Genomic DNA, 20440 nt, shown 5'->3' with positions numbered 1-20440 from the left:
GCACAGACTCTTGAATTGAGCCCGGGTACTTCCTGAAAGACATGGCTCCAAGTTATACTGTGATTCACACTTACCTCGTTTGTTCCATTTGTGTGTTTCAATACCATCATTTTCTCACTATACTGGAATACTAAGATACATGCATACAATGATGGTACTTTGGTCTGTCAAAATTGATGGGAGGTTTTATTTCATCTGGAAAGGGTAGCTCTGAATTATTTAGTCTGGCAAGATTATCCCTCATATAAAATGTTGCTTTATTTAAAATGACTGCTGCTAAGGTAATTAGTAATCATATTTCAAAAACTATCAAAATGAAATCAAGTCAAATTCATAAAAAGTGCATTGCTCCTCCAAGAGTGTTACTATAAAGTTTCTACAAGCACACAGCAAATTATTAATTTCAGTCATGCTATTCATGGTGGAAAAGAGACTGACTATAGGGAGAAATTCCACCTGGATTCAGATGTATTCTGTTTATATAGCATTTTAGTGTGTATAGAATTTGGCAAATTTTTGAATTCAGTCTCAACTTTGAAGCTGGTTTTCTATAGCTCTTAAAAAAATTATAGAAAATCTAGCTTCAAAATAAAGGCTTTATTTACATATTTGGAATATTCTGGATGCTCTAAAATGCTACTTAAAGTAGATCTGGATTTAGATGGAATTTTTCCCCATAGAAGAGGGATGGAAAGAGAAAGCGATAAACTTCAGCTAAATAAATAACTAGACAGGCTTAGGATGATGGAATAGAAAACGTATTACTGTAAACATTGAGTAGTGAGCATCAGCAAAATTCCATTAGTGGTTAGGATAGTCACACGCAAATCTAGATAGCATCCATATGATGGGCATTAATTACAAGCATTAAAGATAAACTACAACATTTCAAATTAGAAAAGATCACAAGGTTTGGGAAACGGAGTTACAAGACATTTGTTCGATTTTTTAAAAATTGCAATTAATAAATTTTACGTAACTAACAAAAGACATGAACTCTGCTAAATTTACAGCACTGGAGGCACATTGGGCTTTCCGTGTTTTGTGGGCACACAGAAATGAAAATTGAAGAATTATAAAGAAGAAGAAGAAAATTGTGAATTATAAATTTTGAATTTCCTTAAGTGGTTCAGCTCGTATCGATATTCTACTCGGTCTTAGACTGGTGCTGACCTTTCATTTGTTCTTCTTTGGAATCTAACATTCCATAAATACATTCTTCTGCTTGACTGTACATTTCTGTTCTGCCAGTATTTGTATCCCTTGGACTCTTGGCATTTGTTTCCCCAGACACTTCTACAGAAATTTCACAAAGAGAATCTTGATCATCCTGTCTACTACCAGTTTCTGTCCTTACACTACAATCTGCTCCATCCTCTGCCGCTTCCAATTGCTGAACTGAATTGAGATACTGCTCTATAAGGCTGTTGTCCTGTTCACTGTTGGAGCTCTCCTTGCTGCATACATTGTGGCTGGAATCTGAGCCTTCTGTTTCCTCAGTTAGGAGTTCATTATCTTTTTTGGCCATTTCTAAGGAAGCTTCTACAACTGTGCTGTTGCTTCCTTCTGAGGAGCTCTGGCAAGAGTTCAGGGAATCTTTGAGATATTGATTGGCAATGTCTGAAGATTGAAAACCAGAATCGGGGAATTCTTGCATCAAATCTATTAAGTTGGTGCCTTGTCTACAAATAGAGCTTGCATGATTATTCAATAATAGGGACTGTGGTTGACATTCAGAATGATGGACAGATATTGGCTGTACAAGACTTGGAGTGAGTTCATTGATATCAGAGTCCAGGAATACGGTCTGTCTCTGAGTCACGGACATCTTCCACTCCTGGAGACTCCGAACCTTGATTGCAAAAGAAAACACAATGTTATCATTTCATCTAAATACATTATTCAAATATGCCCCAAACATTCACTTTCTATACTTTGTTTAGTTAGAAATTGTGTTTATATAGACTCAAGCATTAAGAAATGTCATACATGGGCTAAGATGAATAATAATAATCCTTGCATTTGATGTAGCACCTTATCACGTCTTCGAGATGTCTCAAAGCGCTTCACAGAATATACTCTTAAAGTGAACTGACTGTATATTTTGTGGGCGAAATGTGGCAGCCAATTGTACACAACAGTGTCTCACAACAGTCGTGGATTGAGTGACCAATTTTTTTTCAAGGATTTATTACCCCACTTCCACATGTATGTGGATGACTTAACTTCCCTTGTATCTTTCTGCCTCCACCTTGACTCCACGAACACTGCTGTCCTAACAGAATGTCTGTCAGACATCACGTCCTGGATGAGAGCTAACTTTCTTCAGTTGAACGTCAACAAGACCGAGGCTCTTCTGATAGGCTCCGATCAACGCTTCCACACCTCAGACTCTGATAGCATCACCATCCATGCATGCACACTTTACCTTACTAAGCCAGTCCAGAACCACGGCATCTTGTTTGACCCTCAACTATCCTTTCTACCTAACCACTATGCTATGGGACTACATATTTTTTGATTTTGCTTCTACAGCTTTTTGGGGCAGTCAATTCCACATTTTCACAATCCTCTCTCTTCTGATCACTTGTAAGTAGGAATGAAACCAGAAAGGCACAGTTGCAGAGATGCATCAGGGAGTACAGATGGTGAAGGAGAGTGGAATACATGAACAGAAATAGGGTTCGGTCTATACATCTAAACGTAGTATTTTACATAGAACTAGATTTACTCTTGGTGCCTGCCTTTCATTCTTTTACATTATTTTTGTGATGAGGACACAGACTTTAAATCAGACACAGAGTTTATGAACAACCATATATTACGAGTGGTTACCTGGTTCCATAAGAACTTTACAGCTTCTTCCTGTACCAGCCTTTGAATACGTTCTTCTTCACATTCTTTCCTCCACCTACAGGGATCCAAAGATTGGACAAAAGAAAACTAGTATTAAAATCTAATTTCTCTTCCTGTGATCACTTGTGACCCCAGCTTTTATGTTTTCATAGACAGCGTTTAAAGCCGTGTTTTAGTCAATTAAAATCACTTTTCAAAATTAATACCACATAGATGAGTTGCAAAGAAGCAAAAAGGCAAGAAACTAATTTTAAAGTTAGAAATATAAAAAAATGCAAAAATAGGTAGAATAAGATGAAGAAAGGTAGTTAAATCTAATTTAAACTCAAGTTGCAGAAGCTTAAACCAAAAGCCAAAAACATGCACTGTTCAAGACCTAAGATACGTTCACACCTTTGTTGAAGATATATTGTAGAATCAAGACTAACACATTCTATAGGAATTAAAATTTTGCCGGATGAACCACATAAATTGGAGTTTCTTAGACTTCTGATATCACATTTCAAAATAAGTGTAAAAAAAATTCTTAAGAGAGACCAAGTTCAAACATTAATTGTATTAGGAACTCAAAATGGGGTCAAGAATTCAATACTCACAAAACAAATTAGTTGCAAAATTGTGGATTCCAGTTCCTGACTTGTAAAAATCTGGTAACAAAATGTGGAGCTGGCAAAAGGCTAGCGTTCTGCTTGTGGTTTTTTTTTCCCCCAAACCTTCCCCACCCTCCACACACCACCAATTCAATAAGGTTAGTCAGACATTATCCACCCTTGCCAAACTTGAGATTCTAGACTCGCCATGTGTGAGTTTCACACTCCAATATTTGCAAATATCTGATTGTCATTTTGTTCCCAGGCTCATCGTATGTGTGTAGGAACAGGCTCGAAGGGCTGAATAGCCTACTCCGGTTTCTAAAACAGGAATCACAATAACTCAACAAAACCAGTGAGTGAATATCATATTTTGGACCGCAATATAAGACAAGTCAATTGGATAATATTCAAATCTTTAAAGAAAAACTCTGCTACTTCCCTGAGTACTTCTTCAGTCAAGTACTCAATGTGTTCCTGCATCCTTCGTAATCGAATTTCACTGCGCACTTCCTTGGTATTTATATGGCAGTTCCTGATGTAAAATCCTCGCCAAAGAGCTTGTATTTTTGTGGCTGCTTCATTCATTTCATGCATAACCTGTACATCGGTTTCAAGGAATCCAGATTGACCACGTTGATCAGACTTGTCATTTTTTATCGCAACATTCCATTCATTTTCCATTGCTCCCTGATTAGCCAAACTAATTTGGCTTTTTGTTAAAGGACAGGATACTGGGTAGCTGCTTGCACTTGAAGTGAGACTGACATCAGATAGCAATGCATTAGGTACACAGAATAGCTGATTGTCATTTCCTACTTTACTTTGTTCCCTGGCTCTTCCTATGTGTATCTCACGCTCTTCTGTTTTTTGTCCAAGCCTTTGATGTTTTTGGTCATCACTTTCCTCATTATTAAGTTGGGTTTCTAAATATGAGACTGCTATGACACAATTTTCTGAAGCTAGAAGATCATCAGGAAGCCCTAGATCACAGGAAGGTGATGATGGGGACAATAGAGTGGCCACAGGCATAAATGTAGATTCTGATGATAGAAGGCTACAATTCAGTTTGTCTTCATCAGTCTGAATGTCCTCTAAGAAGAGTTCACTTTGGCAACATCTTGCAGTCTGTCCAGCAAGTGGTGACAACCTCTTGAGTACATAGGAGTCGTCATCTTGGCCACTTGTTCCAACCCATGAATTAATTTGAATTACAGGCTCTGGAATGTTGTCATAGAAAAAAAACAGAAAACAGAATACAAAATAAAAAATATTATTCATCAACGGTGCAGGGTGTCAACACCGATAAAACTGAAGACCTGTTAGCTTAGAGGTTTAGTGCCTGTTTCACAAGCAGCACTGGCAGGAGGTTAGAAACACATTTTTTATTGCTTATCTACCCATTTGATCAGCAAATTATACATTTAGCAATAGGCCCAGAAAAGCCAAACAACCTTGTAGTGTGAAGTTCCAGTTCCCTGGCACACCATCCAATGGGCCAGGGAACTGGAACAAGCAGCGTTGCATAAGGTGACATCTATTGATCCCTCCCACCCCAACACCTCTTCTATGACTCCAGCAAAGAATTTGGTTAGGTTAGTCAGACTTTTCTTGTCCAGCTAGTTACTGGATGACTGACACATACAGAAATCCATGACCATCAAAGAATTCAATAAGGTTAGTCAGACATCATCCACTCTTGGCAAACCCATGATAGCACTCCCTTAATCAGCTTGGGTCTATTTTGCTATTTTGTGGGCAAAAGGCAATACATAAATGCAGTCAGGATTATGAGAGCATGATGGCGTAAGTGGTAGTGATAAATCAAGCCAGCATTGAATTTTGTGGAATTTACTTACGGTACAGGTTGTTAAATAAATACTGTATACAAGCCAATAAAAATAAGTTCAAACCTTTGAGAAAGGATATAAAGACAATAACTTAAGCGCTTTTTTTCCTTACCTTTTGCAACATAATTATGAGTTGTGCTGTTATGTTCACTTTGAAATGAAAGGTCCTGAGTTGGGCCTGACTGCAGACGACTGCCTCTATTTTGAAACTTCTCTATCAGTTCCAGCTGATGAAGCCTAGTATCAAAAACATAAGCAAAAGAGAGAATGCAAAAAATTAGTCACCCAAAAACAAAGCCAGATTTTCAACTTGTTCTTCATGAATATACTCAATTTGCCTTACGGGTGTCTAATGTTGATCCACATATTTTAAAAAAAGCAAAGAAAATTTAACACATTTGGCTGTTTAGCTGCACAATTTGAATTTTTTTTAGTAAAATTAAGGTTAAATTATGGAACATGGATTACCAATAGATAGTTTCAGACCAAGGGAATGTTCTGAATGAAGCAAGAAAAGACCAGGGTGGGAGTGTTCCCATTCTCTTAAATTCTTTATTGAGAATCCCTACCCACTTTTTCAAGTACACTCCCCAATGGGCAACCAAATAGTGACACAAACGTGTTCTGCGGAGATGTCAAGTATGACCATTTTGATCGAAATAACTAGAGGAGTATTATAATTTTTAAATTTTTTTATTCTCTTTTTTATATAGAATGATATGACTCTTACAGACTCACACCTCTAACCAGATTTAAAAGATTTGTCAGATCAATAATCATAGGATTTGATACATCTCTCACCTCTAACCCTCTCTCAGTTGCAACTTTGTCTTTACGTTATAAAAATTACTATGATCATTCTGCATCTTAACTTTCTCTCATTTCTCCCAAACTTCAAATCTTATTCCTCAACCCTATATTCGCTCTGAATTTGCTTCTTGCTAAAGTCATTCGTTTCTCAGACCTCAAGACTTATGTTACCTTCCCCAATGTATCCTCCCTTATACTATCTACAGGTACTTGAAACCAAGCTTGGCATCTTTTTTTGCTCATATTCTTCAACGTGCAAATGTACTGGGTAGTATAATATGAATCTATGTGTAAGTGTGAATAGCGCTTTATAAATGCAAGTTATTTTTGTTTAGTGACAAAAACTAAAATGGATGAACATAAAATATTTTCTAGTCAATATCATATACCTGCCCTTCACCTTCCCTGATCTCGATCCCCAGCTCGGGTCCGAAACACTGACTTGGGACGTCCTCCCGACGTGAAAGGCGCTATACAAATGTAATTTTGTTGTTGTATCCATAAACATTTTTGCACTTAATAATTGCCATGGAATCATAAAACTGTTACAATTATACACAAAAGTAAACAACATAAGAAATGCGAGATGAAAAAGACCAGTTCTAGTTCACCTTCCTGGCAGTCATGTGCACATTTGCCCCAAACCACCTGTGTACTATATCCCATAATGTTATATCCTAAACAAAACTATCTAATCTGTGTTTGAAGGAATCAACACTTTCTGCTTGAACCGTCTCCCTAGGGAGCCTGTTCCACAAGTTTACTATTTGCTCAAAATAGTGTTTCTGTAGATTTATCCTGAATTTACCTCCTTCAATCACAAGCCGTGTCCTCTGGTTTTACTATTCGGGACTTGTTGATACAGCCTGCCATGATCTAAATGGTCTTGCCTCTTTAGAATCTTAAAGACAGCAACCGTATCTCCTCTCGATCTTCTCTTTTCCAATGTAAACGTATCTAATTTACTTAGTCGCTCCTCATAGTCCAGTCCCTCCATTCCCTCAATCTTTCCGGTTGCCCTCCTCTGTATCCTCTAGGTTTCTCCCATATTCTTTTAGTTCTATGGCAATCAGAACTGTACACAGAACTGTAAGTACATAAGTTTTGTAATAATTTACAAAGCAGNAAAAAACCTTATCTGTGACCGGGGGACGTGTGTGCGCATGCGCCAGTCTCATGAGAACTGTTTGAATTGTTCTCGCGAGGCTGGCACATATGCGCACACTACCCAGGCGTTTCCTGCACCCAAAGTTAAAGTTTTGTCTTTATATTGCATTCGGCTTTACTGATATGTTGACCAATTTTCATGTTTATTTCTTTTAATGTGGGCCATTCACAAAAATTGGTCTTGAAGATTGATTTGAAAAAATGTGTATTCCGTGAAAATTTGAAATGCAAAAAAAAATTACATCTATTACACTTTCACTGTGGAAAAAAAATACAAATCTGGCTAAGAAACCAAAAAGTTTGGCTGCGTTTAGGTTATATGCTGTCAATGTTTACCTCTGTTTATTTAGAATTTTCTCAAGTTTGGCATCTTCTGCAGATTGCAGTGCTGGAGTGGATGCGAGAGGACAGACTGAGGCCAGATATTGGACCAGTTGCACATGTTGACTAGGTCGAAATGACCGACCTTTCCCTTGGCTGTAAAGCCACTCTGCTTTAAGGCTGAAACAAAACAAATTGTTTTAAGCAAATACAGTGCTTTTCTCTGATATACAAGTGATTGTGCAGAATCTTTGATAACCTCATCTAGAATACACTCCAATATAAAAATAACAAAAATGCTTATAGCTTTTTTGTTATTAAAAAACATATACTGTGCTTGTTAAAGAGCAAGTCTCGTGGAGTCCTGTAGCTGTGGTTAGAGCACTCGCTTTGCAAGCGAGAGACCTGAGTTCAATTCCAGGTCAGGGCAAAACCTTGGGCAAGTTTCCTTACTCCACACGCCTAATAATAATCCCTCCAAAACCAAAAACAATAATAAATTGGTCATTTTCAATCTACGACTGTTTGTGGGACATTGCTGTGCGCAATAGGCTGCCGCGTTCGCCCACAAATATACAATCAATTCACTTTACAGTGTGTTCTGTGAAGCGCTTTGGGACGTCCTCCCGACGTGAAAAGTGCTATATCAAATGCAAGGATTATTATTATTATAAGCGTAATTTTTCATAGGTCAATAATGAAAGAACAAGAATATTCAGCTCATCTCAACCTACATTTAGAGCTCTAGGTCCTCTTTATATTTAATCAATAAATATATCAAATGCAAGGATTATTATCAATGAATTAATCTTTCCCAGACTATGTCCACAGCACAGAAACAGCTTTGGTCAAAGTGACAAATGACATTTCATCTATCTGCAACCAGGGCTACTTCTTGACCTCTATGCTGCCTTTGATACCGTTGACCACTCTATCCTCCTCCACCACCACCTTTCCTCTCACCTCAACCTTCATGGTTCTGTCCTTGAATGGTTTCGCTCCTACTTCTCACACCATCTCCACTTCATCTCCACAAACGGTTTCTCCTCTAGAAAAGCACCATCTTGTGTGGCGTCCCTCAGGGCTCTGTCCTTGGTCCCCTCCTCTTCAACATCTATATGCTCCCTCTTGGTGAAATCATCCGCAGACACGGGGTCAACTTCCACATGTATGCGGATGACACCCAACTCTATCTCTCTGCCTCCAACTCTCAACTCCAGGACCACTGCTGTCCTGACAGAATGTCTGTCACATCAAGTCCTGGATGAGAGCTAACTTTCTTCAGTTGAATGTCAACAAAACCGAGGCCCTCCTGATTTGCTCCCATCAGCGCCTCCATACCTCGGGCGCTGACAGCATCACCATCTAAGGATGCACACTACACCTCACTAAGCCAGACCGGAATCTTGGCGTCTTGTTTGACCCTCAACAATCCTTTCTACCCCACATCCGTGCCATGACCCTCTCTGACTTTCCCCACCTCCGCAACATCGCCCGGCTCTGGCCTGCTTCACATCCCCACCTCGCCCGCCCCACCAATGGCAGGCGGACCTTCAGCCACTCTGCTCCCTCTCTGGAATTCCACTCCGCAGTCTCTCTGCCTCGCCCCCTCCCAAGACCCATCTCAAGACTCTTTCTCTTCGACTGTGCCTTTGATCACACTCCTTCCCCACCTGCCCTCCACCCTCCCCGACTCACAGCTTGGGTCTGAAACATTGATTGTCCAGCGCCTTGGGACGTTCTCCCGGTGTGAGAGGCACTATAGTAATGAAATTTTGGTGTTGTTATTCCCCCCGATTAAAGTTATGTTCACAAAAAAAAGTATCCATTTATTAAGATTTTGAGTGGAGGGTCAAGCGGCACCCAACTCACAAGTAGAAAAGGGAGAGAAACATTTCAGCTTGATTACTATTCATTCATCCCCACTACAAGAGACATATACAAGGTGAGTAAGGAGGTTTAAATCAGCTTCAATGTCCCCATTCTCTCCATAGCCTTGCACTTACAGTTCAACTTCACACATGAAGAGTGGCCACTAAATGAGACACTGGAGGGCTGCCTCTCCCAGTTGTAAAAATGTACACCAGTGAAAGGAAAATGGAGTAATATTAAACAATAATCCTTGCATCTGCTACAATCCTTTAGCACAAAAACAAAGCATCTAAATAGTAAACAGCCTAAAGAGTAAACATTGTTTAGTCCCCCAAAGAAATACCTTTGAGAAGGAGAGCGGTGGGATGGGGGGGGGGGGGAAAGAAAACTGAAGTAGAAAAACAAATTAGAAATATAAAAAGTAAAAAGTGTTTAATTTTCCAGAACTGTTATTGTACAAATTAATACAACAATTTTACAAATATGACACTTCAGCTAGAATTGTTCTATATACAATTATTTAAGACTAGCTGTATCGGTTGCACATTGTTAAGAGTCTCAAAGCATCTAAAAGGTAAACAGTCTAAAGAGTAAACATTGGGAAATACCTTTGGGAAGGAGAGTGGTCAGCTACGCCTGCAACCAAAGGATCCAATATGGAATGTAGATTTCAGTGATACCACTCACAAACCATTTAACATGCCATAAACACTGTGTATACAACTTAAGCAAAACTGCCATTCTTTTGTGATGAGCTTGTTTGGGTTATAGCTCATGAACGATTGAAGATCCTATCAAAGCTCCATAGCTCATGAACTATAGATCTTATCAAAGCTATGCTAACCGAAGGGGTTTAAAGTGTGATCCAGCAGGTATTCAAGTTATTGCAATTCAGCCGTGCTGTTCTTTGTGCTTCAGTTTCATTTAATTGGCCTTCTTGCTTTTGTTTGGCATTTTTTTATTTGTACTTGAAAGGCTTGATGTTCGCTTAGGCATCTTTATCTTGTTCCCTGTAACGCACAATACTACAGTGCCACTGGGAGTCGGCACGGCCACTAGGTGTAACCAGGTGCAGCACAAAACTGCCATATGTGTGTGATGAGCTTGTTTAGGTCATAACTCATTAACTATAGGAGATACCCACAAAAAATATGCCCATGACACTACCAAATGCAAGACCTTTCTGATGAGGTATAAATCATGTCTCTATGTCAATCGGTTATTGAGGTCTTGGCTGACACACAGACAGACACTGTTGTCTTATTAACATAGAAGATAAATAAATTTCAGTTTACCTTTCTTTCTGTGAGATTATATAACCATCCAGAATCTGGAGGGTTAGACACCAACTGACGATATAGGGTCTGTAGTCAAATCCAGGAAGGGAAGGTGTAGCCATCACACATGGATTGTTCATGATTGACAGCTGCTCCAACTCACGAAGGAATCCCAGGTAAGAAACCTAATAGAAAACAACTTATACAATTTTAAAACTAGCAAGGAATAAAATGAATATTAATAATAACCCTTGCATTTGATATAGTGCCTTATCACGACTTTGAGATGTCTCAAAGCACTTCACAGAAAATACTGTGAAGTGTAGTGACTGTGTTTTGTGAGCGGAACGCTACAGCCAATTGCACACAGCGACGTCCCACAAACAGTCGTGGATTGAGTGACCGCATTATTATTATTATGAAAGGATTATTATCCCCAGAAAACGATCCATCAATCGACCAACAAGTGGGTTCATACTTACTGTTGGTAAAGTATGTTGACAATCAGAACAACTGAAGATAATTCAGATTTTAACATTTCCACTTTCAATATACATTGACCCTGGAATCATTTATTATATTTGTCTGTCTGCAACTAACATTTACATTACCAACACTTGAATATTCCCCTTGCTTCAATTGATAGTTTATAGAAATAAATGTGCAATACCTCATTTAGGTCTCTAATTTCATTCTCAGCCAGTGATAGGATGCTTAAACCTGACGCCAGGTGACTGGAAGCAGAGCGGAGAGCGGTGATGGTATTTCCATGCAATAGAAGCGTCTGTTGAATTAAAAATATATTTATGAGTTTAACTCCTTAGCATATTGTTGAATTTCCTAAAGCTTTGGAACTTTGTAAACCAGAAAACATCTGGAATTAAAGTCATGACATCAGTGGAGGAAGTAAAGGTTTGATGGATCAAATGGCTTCCTTCTGTCTTGTGATTCTATGATTAATGTCTCACAGGCCTTTTTCACAATGCTCCATTTAGTAGTGATTTTTTTAAAGTTGGATGGCTGTCTGACACATGTGACTGTGTATATAGACAAACATGACAGCCAAATTTATGCACAGCAATGATCCCCAATATCCAATGAAGTGAATGACTAATGTTTTATCTGAAAGATTGTTGCTGAAAACATCAAGAGAAACTCCCTTCTCTTTTCTAATTGTGAAAATGAAATCTTTAAAATCCCCACCTGAACAGTCAGATGGAACCTTGTTTAACATTTCATTGAAGAAAAATATTTCTAACAGTGGAGCACTCCATCAGTGTCAGCCTAGACTGAGTTCAATATCCCAATGTAGGGCTTGAACCCATAACCTTCTCATTTACAGGTGAATGTTAACGTTTTAGTAGGATGTCAAATATCCAGCTTACCTTAAGCGAGGTGAGTTTGGACACATCACCTATCAGGGAGATATTGTTGTCAGACAAATCCAAATGTCGAAGCAATAAACAGCTATTAACTGGATCCATTATCTGTAAAAGGAAAAACAAACACTAAATTGTTGGAATGCAAAAATAGATCAATTGGAATCAAAGTTTTTCAACCATGGTATTCTAAAAGTGCAGCTTTCGTTAAACACAAAGAGGAATCAACAGGCTGCAAATGGAGGAGGATATGGCATATATTACCATGATTTTGGCCGAGGCCTGCAGAAAGGATCCTTCTCCACATTTGGAAAATGCAAGCTACATCCTGAAGCTGACAAAGACGCTAAACTACATCAGTTGATCACTGCGCTCACGATTACCATCTCCTCAGCACAATGTTTTTCGCAAAGGGACTCCTGGTGTATGATGCAGTGGAAGATAATTTTGTTTCAGCAAACCTACCAAACCATTTTTACAGCCGGCCATCGATTTTGCACCATCCGTCATGAAAATCCGCCGTATTTACTGACAGTTGAAGTAAGAACTTTGTAAATATCCAACCCCTTTTTAGCAGTTTTCAGAGAAGTAACTCTTCATGAACAACATTGGTTCTGATGAAAATGAATAGCTGACTGCTATCAGTAACGTCAGTGCTCTCATCTAGAGCTAATGAGAAGTATTTACATTTTTCAACGATTGTCCTGAGCTTTGTATTCATGTGTTCATGTCACTTATTCTCCTTGCTAGTTTGGTGAGACAGTGCTACACGAGCCGTATATTTGTTGTATTGTGTCTTGTGTCATTTGCTGTAGGACCTTCTGATGTTGACCTTCTTCAACACAGATATTACTTGCAAGCAAACAAGGCAGAGGTTTTCCATTATTTTCAATGAACAAGGAATCAATTTCCCACTTACACTGAAATCCTCTATTTTCCACTTCTATCTTCCGTTTCCTACTCAGATTCATATTGTTGCTGGGTCTAACCTCCATTTCCTCAAGTTACACGAGACAAGAGTAGCATGGATCCTGCCTAGGGCGGAGGAGCTGGAGGAGTCCTCCGGATCCGCCCCTCTTCCTCTCACTCTCAGCGACCACAAGAGGCACAGATGGGAGATAAAACTGTGAAGTCTGAAATGTTTTGGGGGCTGCATAAAATCACCCGCTGGGCCACTGGTGGCCTGAGAGCCACCTGTTGGATCAGATTGGTCTAGGTTGACACTCTAGTGCAATGTGAGCAGAGCCCTGCATTGATGGAAGCCATATCATCATATGAGATGTTAATTGAGGTCCCGTTTAAGTCAATGTTAAAGATCCCACGCTAATATTTGAAAAGAGTAGGGATGGCTAATAATCTCCATATAAAATTGGGGTAATTCACTTCATGGCTGTTGTGAGATACTGACAAATTGACAGCTGCTGTGTTGGCATACAGGATGTAATACCCCTAGACATTACAATAAATCTTATGAAGCAGGATGTCCTCTTTTGAGATGTTCTCCTGATATGAAAGGGGTTATTTGAAATGCAAATAATTGTTTTATTTATCCATTTTCTTTCAATATTTGTGGTAATTTTCCAGCGCATGATCTATTCATATTCTATTTGATTAATCTGTACACGCACATTATTGTGTGTAAGAAAAAAGATAAGCAAAGAATTAGCTGGCGCAGTATGGGTCTTATGACCCAAAGGGACCCAAGGCTAGTTTGCTTTCAAGTGAGGTACGTCACCCTTTCCCAGTGAAGATCACTACCACAATCTCTGAGTTAGTTGTCATGTTATCTTAATATAGTAAATCTCATAAGATGCATCAGTCGGGACTATAATATTTAATATGACTTGTGCGAAGTTAGACAGGACCTTGATTTAACATCTCATCCGATTGACAGCGCCTCCAACAATTCAGCACCTAACCCCACCCCAACATAGGAATTAGGAGTACGCCACTCGGCCCCTCAAGTCTTCCCCGCCATTCAATAAGATCATGGCTGATCTTCTAACCTAACTCCATCTGCCCACTTTATCCCCATATCCCTTAATCCCTTTATCCTTTAGAAACACTGCACTGGAATGTCAATCTGGACTATATGGGTTCCAAGCTCCTACATGGGGTTTGAAACCACAATCTTCTAACTCCGAATCACGCTGATTCATTAGTTATTTAAAGCGGCTTATTGTAAACCGAGACTAATTCCTTAAATATTGGGTACTCAGAATTTTGAGCTCCATATTGCCTCCAGGATTGTGATAACATTGCAGATATATATGAGCAAAGCACAATACCTTAATGTTGTTTCCAGCTAAATTAAGCCATTCTAGCTGAACGAGATCCTTTAGGCCTTCCACATTTCCAATACTGTTGTGAGGTAAGTTTAGAACTCGTAAATTTACCAGCTTTGCCACCCCATTCATCCGCACCAGTCGGTTGCTGGCTACAGACAACTGCAAGAAATTTTACACAAAATAAGCATAAGAGTATCACAGATATGATTTGAATCAACTACATAACCTATTCAAATTTCATAAAAAAATACAACTGGTGCTCTTCCTTTACAAAAATTATCCATTTCCAGGGAAACCTAGAAAAAAAATCACTATTCACAATGCTTTTCACTGATGAGTTTGGATTAGTGAACTTGAAACAAATCTGAAATTACGCAGCATTAACGTTACAACTCCATTCTTGCGCTCCAGAAACCAAACAGTACACAGATTAAACCAAGCAATATACAAACATTGAGAAATTCAGCCTTTAAATGAACAGTTCATTCAGGATATATATATATAGGTTTGTAGGTACAAACCAACAACCTTCTTCCTGCTTCAAGAAACATGACACAGAACCACTTTTAAGTTAATGAACTCATTTTGAAACTAGTTAGAAACTAATGAAACCAACCAACCACGAATTAGCCCCACGTTTAATAATTTGTCTGCTGTTTGCTTTTATAGAGTTAAAGACACTATACAAGTGTTATTTTGTTGTTGTTATAACTTTATGCCATCGTTTCTCAAGTGTGAGATACTGAAAAGGTATCAAATCAGTCGTAATGACTTTTTTAACAAAAAAAATCTCTTCCACTTTATTCATGTTGATTTGTTTGAGTGATTAAACGCATTTTTTCATATCTGGATTCAAATCAAGCCTGTCTTCTCCATCTTCTCTGCTCGAGGGGAAACCAGCCCAAGTCTCTACTCACGAGTAAAACCCCATTTCGAGGATATCAGAGTAGTGAATCTCTTCTGCATTTTCCCTTGACATCCTTCCTATAGGGGGTGACCAAAATGGAAACAATACTCCAACTGCAGCATGACTAATGATTTATATAGGTATACGTTTGCTTTTATATTCAATGCCTCCATTTATAAAACAGATTCACCATTAGCTTGTTTTTACAAAAAAGTTTTGTCAACTGCCCTTTAACTTTAAAGATTTTTATAAATTAACCCCTGGGTTTCTCTGCTCTTTGATTCTTTTGTTTTGATGATTTAATGTACATTTCTTCTCATTTTTCCCTATGGGCACTTGGTTTAGAGGCAAGCTGCACATCCAGTTTGAAATGTTAGTCTCCCAATAATGTTCCATTTCATAAACACTGAACCCTGACCACTGACACCATTTCTGTTGCTGAAAAAAAAATTCTTAACTGGAAACCAGAATCTTTGTCAATATTGGATCCATTGGATTGAACAATCTTCTGCAAAGTATCTTCGGGTAGAATTATTTTCAATTTCAGACACCAGTTGGACTTTATTTTTTAAAACAAAATGTCTCGACCCTCATTTGGAAGGACTCCTATCCTGAGCAGGTGGTCATTCCTTGGACATAGATATGTATAAAATGGTTTTATTTGAATTTCCGGGGATTATTGATGCCTCTGTAAACCATAACAATTCATAGACATTTTGTAATTTGATTTATTTATCCTTTCATGACCCTCACCACCAGAGTTATAATATGATACAAAAGAGTTCAATTCTGGTGGTGTTTTTCTCCTTTGCCTATTTGCTGTTGCTGTGGTGCTTTTAATGCTATATTTTATTCTTGATGAATGTATAACTTTTTGAATTACTGATGTGTGCTTGATGTTGCAAAAATACAGACTCAAAGAACGAGAGCAACAAAAGAGAAAGCAAGCGAGTAAGTCAACAGTGAGTGAGGTCATACAGATCAAGGGGGCCACCTATTGTATATTTCCTGAAATTAACCTGGATAAGCATTCTACAAAATGTTTTTCCGGTCAGCTGGGTGTTTGTCACACGAGTAAACCCATCACATTCTTAAGAGTATCTGAACCAAACATGCATCCCACCTATATATGGAAATTAGAGAGATGTTTGTTGGAATGGAATGTGCACTCTCTCCCTGGAGGAATGCATCCTGCTTACCTAATTTTGGAAAGTATTAGGCACAGGTTGGCAAGAGCCAAAGCTTAGGGACCCCAGAGTGTAAATTGGTGTCTAACCAGCTAAAACCACATAACTTGCCATTGAAAGCAATGCCTGGCACACTTTCCCACTGCTTGTCTAGCTAACTTATTAAAATTAAACTTAATTTATGAGTTCTTATATCCACTTTTGCCCACTCCCCTAACCGATTTGAAGACACGTTTGACTGTATTAAAACCTCATACATTCAAAGCGAGCAGCGATACAGAGAAAATTTAAACTCAAGCCCCCAATTTTTTTTATTTCTTTGTATTTTTCCTTTTAGACACACTCAATGAGACAAATGGCACCCAAAATGCATAGCTCTCCCTTCAGTGATACTAATAATATCAAATCATTGTGACTGTTAATCATTGTGATCCAGCGCCTTGGGACATCCTCCTGACATGAAAGGCGCTACATAAATGTAATTTGTTGTTTGTTGTTAAAGCAGCCTGTGATAACTGATACGTAATGAATACAGAGCGATACTGAAAAAAATCCCAGATTCTTTATCTAATATATTCTACGAGTTTGATTTCAGCTTCGGTGAAGGTTGGATGCTACAGTGTCCTTATGCCCCTTCAAAAAAATACTGGCTCGGGTGCCTACTCACAACCCAGTGATACCCCTTTCTGTTTGGGCATCAAATGTGGATCCAGTTCAACTGTGTAAATCTATGTTTAAATATTTGACACTCAATGTGTTTAGGGGAAGGGTAAAGAGAATGGTTTATATTCAGGGACGTAGGTCTAGAATTCAAACATTCCAGTCCATTCCACTGAGGTTTATTTATGTTAAACTGTGAATGCTGGTTGTGTTTCTTCTGCACATGGTGGGCGCACGTGCCTCCTTCAAGGCACATCTCAAGACCCTCCTCTTCGACCGCGCCTTCGGTCACCTTACTGCCCCTACCCTCCCTGTCCTCTACCCTTCCTGATGCCAACCTCCTGCTTGGTTCCAAATCCATGTCTGTCCAGCGCCTTGGGACTCGACTGTTGTGAAAGGCGCTATATAAATGTAATTTTGTTGTTGTATACAAATGTAATTTGTTATTGTTAATACCTGAAATAATAAACAATTTAACAAATTACAAGGGAGGCGGTTACCAATACTTTTGAAGTTGTATCCAAACACAAGTCAGTGTCGTCAGATGGAAACGGATCAGATTGAAAATAAGACAATGTGGTGGCTCCATATAAAAGTAGCAAATCTATGTACTAAATGTGCTTATCCACTGCAATCACACCAATACTCCTTTAAAAGATAGCATTATCACTTACTTGTACTAAATCTTTGCATTTTTCCACATTTTCCAATTTAGTCAACTGATTCTTGTCGAGAATCAGAGTGTAGGTATCTGCTGGACACAGAGAAACGGTATCCAAATGCTGCAATCCTCTCTCTGTTAAATCAACCAGACGATCTAAAATCACATAAAAAGAGAACAATCAATTTGTTCTTGTGTTCTTCAAGAATAACAAAGAAAACAAGAAAAACATTACATTTATATATTGTCACAGTGAATCGAATTGTTCAATACCAAGCAAAGGAGGGGGCTGGTGACTTCAGGTGTGGACAAAGCTATTTTTTTTAAAAAATGTAGAATGTACAATAACAAATAAACAACTTTCATTCATATGGCATGCTTCACACAGCGCAGTGTTATTTAGACACAATTAGAGAGGGATGAAATATGAGGGAGAAAAATTAAATGAGTGTGAAAGGTTGGGGGCATAGTTGTTGAAGGCTTGGCGGCTGACGATGGGCGTCTGAAACATGGAGAAACCCATCAACATGCTTAAGAGTATCCAGACCAGACAAAGTTCTACATTTGCGACACATGGAAATTTCCAAGTCTGGCAATAGTACATATTTTCCCCAGAGGGACATACCCTGCTTCTAATTCCACAGGTTGGCAAAAGCCAAGGATTGGGGACCACAGGGTGTACACTGGAGTACTGCTCGAGTTAAACAGCTATGAACCACCTATACTGCAAGTTAACTTGTGGAACTGGTTTCAAAATAGAATTGCAAAAAATTCAAACATCCAAGTGGAGGATAAAAGCACTGTGAATGGTGCTCTAAACCAGTATTTACCAAATTGACAACTGACGTAAAGACTGATCTCACAGAGAAAGTGAAATAACGTTTCATACAGCCTGCAAAAGTAACGTTAGATAAGATAGCACAATTTATATCAAATTAAGATTCCTACTGCTCAGAATGTGGGATTGATGGAAACTGGTCCCGCAAGAAAATGGCCGGTGACAAGTCGCGTCGCTACAATTTCCATTGATTTTAAACAGTTTGCAGAAGATTTTAAAAAAAAACGTGGTCACTCAATCCACGACTGTTTGGTGGACACCGTTGCGCGCAATCGGCTGCCGTGTTCTGCCCACAAAACACAGTCAATATACAGGAGCCCTGTAGTTTAGTGGTTACAGCACTCGTCTGACCAGCGAGAGGACCTGGGTTCGATTCCCCGGGCAGAGCCAAAACGTTGGGCGAGTTTCCTTACTCCGCGCGCCTCTGTTCACTGTAAGTGGGAACCCGGTTGTGAAGTCGATCGGAGGGTCGCCTTTCCGTGGGCAACAACATCCTTCGAGTAAAAATGACTTGGGTCGCCCGACCCACTCCCACGGCTGCTTGTGGGACGCTGCCGCCCGCAACTGGCTGCCGCGTTTCGCCCACAAAATACGCCGTCAATTCCACTTGGCGGTATACCCTGCCAAGCGCTTTGAGACGTCTCCAAAATGCCATAAAGGCAAGGACGACGATGATTGTATTATTATTACAATAAGGGGACTGGTCACGGCTGAGGAAATTCAACAGAGCCAGTTAATAATAATAATAATAATAATCCTTGCATTTGATATAGCGCTTTTCACGTCGGGAGGACGTCCCAAAGCGCTTCACAGAACACACTGTAAAGTGAATTGACTGTATATTTGTGGGCGAACGCGGCAGCCAATTGCGCACAGCAATGTCCCACAAACAGTCGTAGATTGAAAATGACCAATTTATTATTGTTTTTGGTTTTTGAAGGGATTATTATTAGGCTCTGTGTGGAGTAAGGAAACTTGCCCAAGGTTTCGCCCTCTGCCTGGAAGTTGCCAGTTACAGCGAGAGTGCACCAACCCAAGAACCGTTGGCGAGGAGCGGCTGCGGGCGCCGTTACTACAGGGTCTGGTGGGAGTTGTGGTTCCCTCGCGAGTCGCCGACTCCTGCGGAGGCCGTCGCCCCGGCCCGCGACAGACTACAACTCCCAGCATGCCGCGGGCGGGGGAGGAGGGGAGGGGAGCGCCGAGGCCTCCGGGCTCGAGCTCGGCCAGTGAAGCAACCGTCGCCGTGAAGCGCCGGTGACATTGTTTTGACGAGAACCCAACACGCAGCCAGTTCCCGCCGGCTTCACTCGCGCAAACCAACGGTTTTTTTCTTCAAAAAAAAGAGGCAACCTTTTCACGCCCAAGGCGCCGTTTAGGATGAAACGCTTACATTCCGTGGCTCTGCCCTCCACCTCCTCCTCCTCCTCATGTTGCCGTCGCTGCTGTTGTTGCGCCGCCATCACCCATCAACTTCCCGCTTGGGTAACGCCAAGCAACCGCCGTGTCACCTGATCACCTCCTTGACCAGGACTGGGCGGGTTTCGCGTCCAATTGAGCGGGTCTTTTTTTTTTGGGGAGGGGTCCTGTGCGGAGTGGAGCGGGTGGGGGGGTAGAAACGTGCGCCTAATTTTTAATGTTTCAAAAATTTCGACCTGCACGAACGAATCCTCTCGTATGCCAACCCCACCTTCCAAGAGCTTTTTCCTTTTCTCGCCCAGTTTTCAAAAGCGCCCCAAAAACCCTTAAACCGACACCCGGACACTTCCCGACCGGTCAC

At 39.9% G+C, this 20440-nt stretch overlaps 1 protein-coding gene across 1 annotated transcript; it reads right to left on the bottom strand.

The window, feature by feature from the left end:
• Positions 1-606: 606 nt before the first annotated feature.
• On the bottom strand, positions 607-20188 carry cep97 (centrosomal protein 97). Its single transcript, XM_007895769.2, has 11 exons — positions 20054-20188; positions 17839-17981; positions 14411-14569; positions 12129-12230; positions 11414-11527; positions 10762-10928; positions 7610-7774; positions 5409-5533; positions 3889-4666; positions 2836-2911; positions 607-1852 (listed from the first exon to the last, which is right to left on the bottom strand). Exons 1-11 carry the CDS (start codon positions 20121-20123, stop codon positions 1148-1150), a joined length of 2604 nt encoding a protein of 867 aa, XP_007893960.1. The 5' UTR covers positions 20124-20188; the 3' UTR covers positions 607-1147.
• Positions 20189-20440: the final 252 nt, after the last annotated feature.

The sequence above is a fragment of the Callorhinchus milii genome, unplaced genomic scaffold (genome assembly GCF_018977255.1).
Source record: "Callorhinchus milii isolate IMCB2004 unplaced genomic scaffold, IMCB_Cmil_1.0 Scaffold4, whole genome shotgun sequence".
Classification (NCBI taxonomy): domain Eukaryota; kingdom Metazoa; phylum Chordata; class Chondrichthyes; order Chimaeriformes; family Callorhinchidae; genus Callorhinchus; species Callorhinchus milii.
This window is presented reverse-complemented; position numbering and strand designations above follow the sequence as displayed.

Coding starts and splice junctions, on each gene's coding strand:
- cep97 (XM_007895769.2), bottom strand. CDS start 20,123: ATGGCGGCGCAACAACAGCAGCGACGGCAACATGAGGAGGAGGAGGAG. Junction 4,667..5,408: donor TCATAATTATGTTGCAAAAG/GTAAGGAAAAAA, acceptor ACAACATTCCAG/AGCCTGTAATTCAAATTAAT. Junction 2,912..3,888: donor TTGACTGAAGAAGTACTCAG/GGAAGTAGCAGA, acceptor GGATCCCTGTAG/GTGGAGGAAAGAATGTGAAG.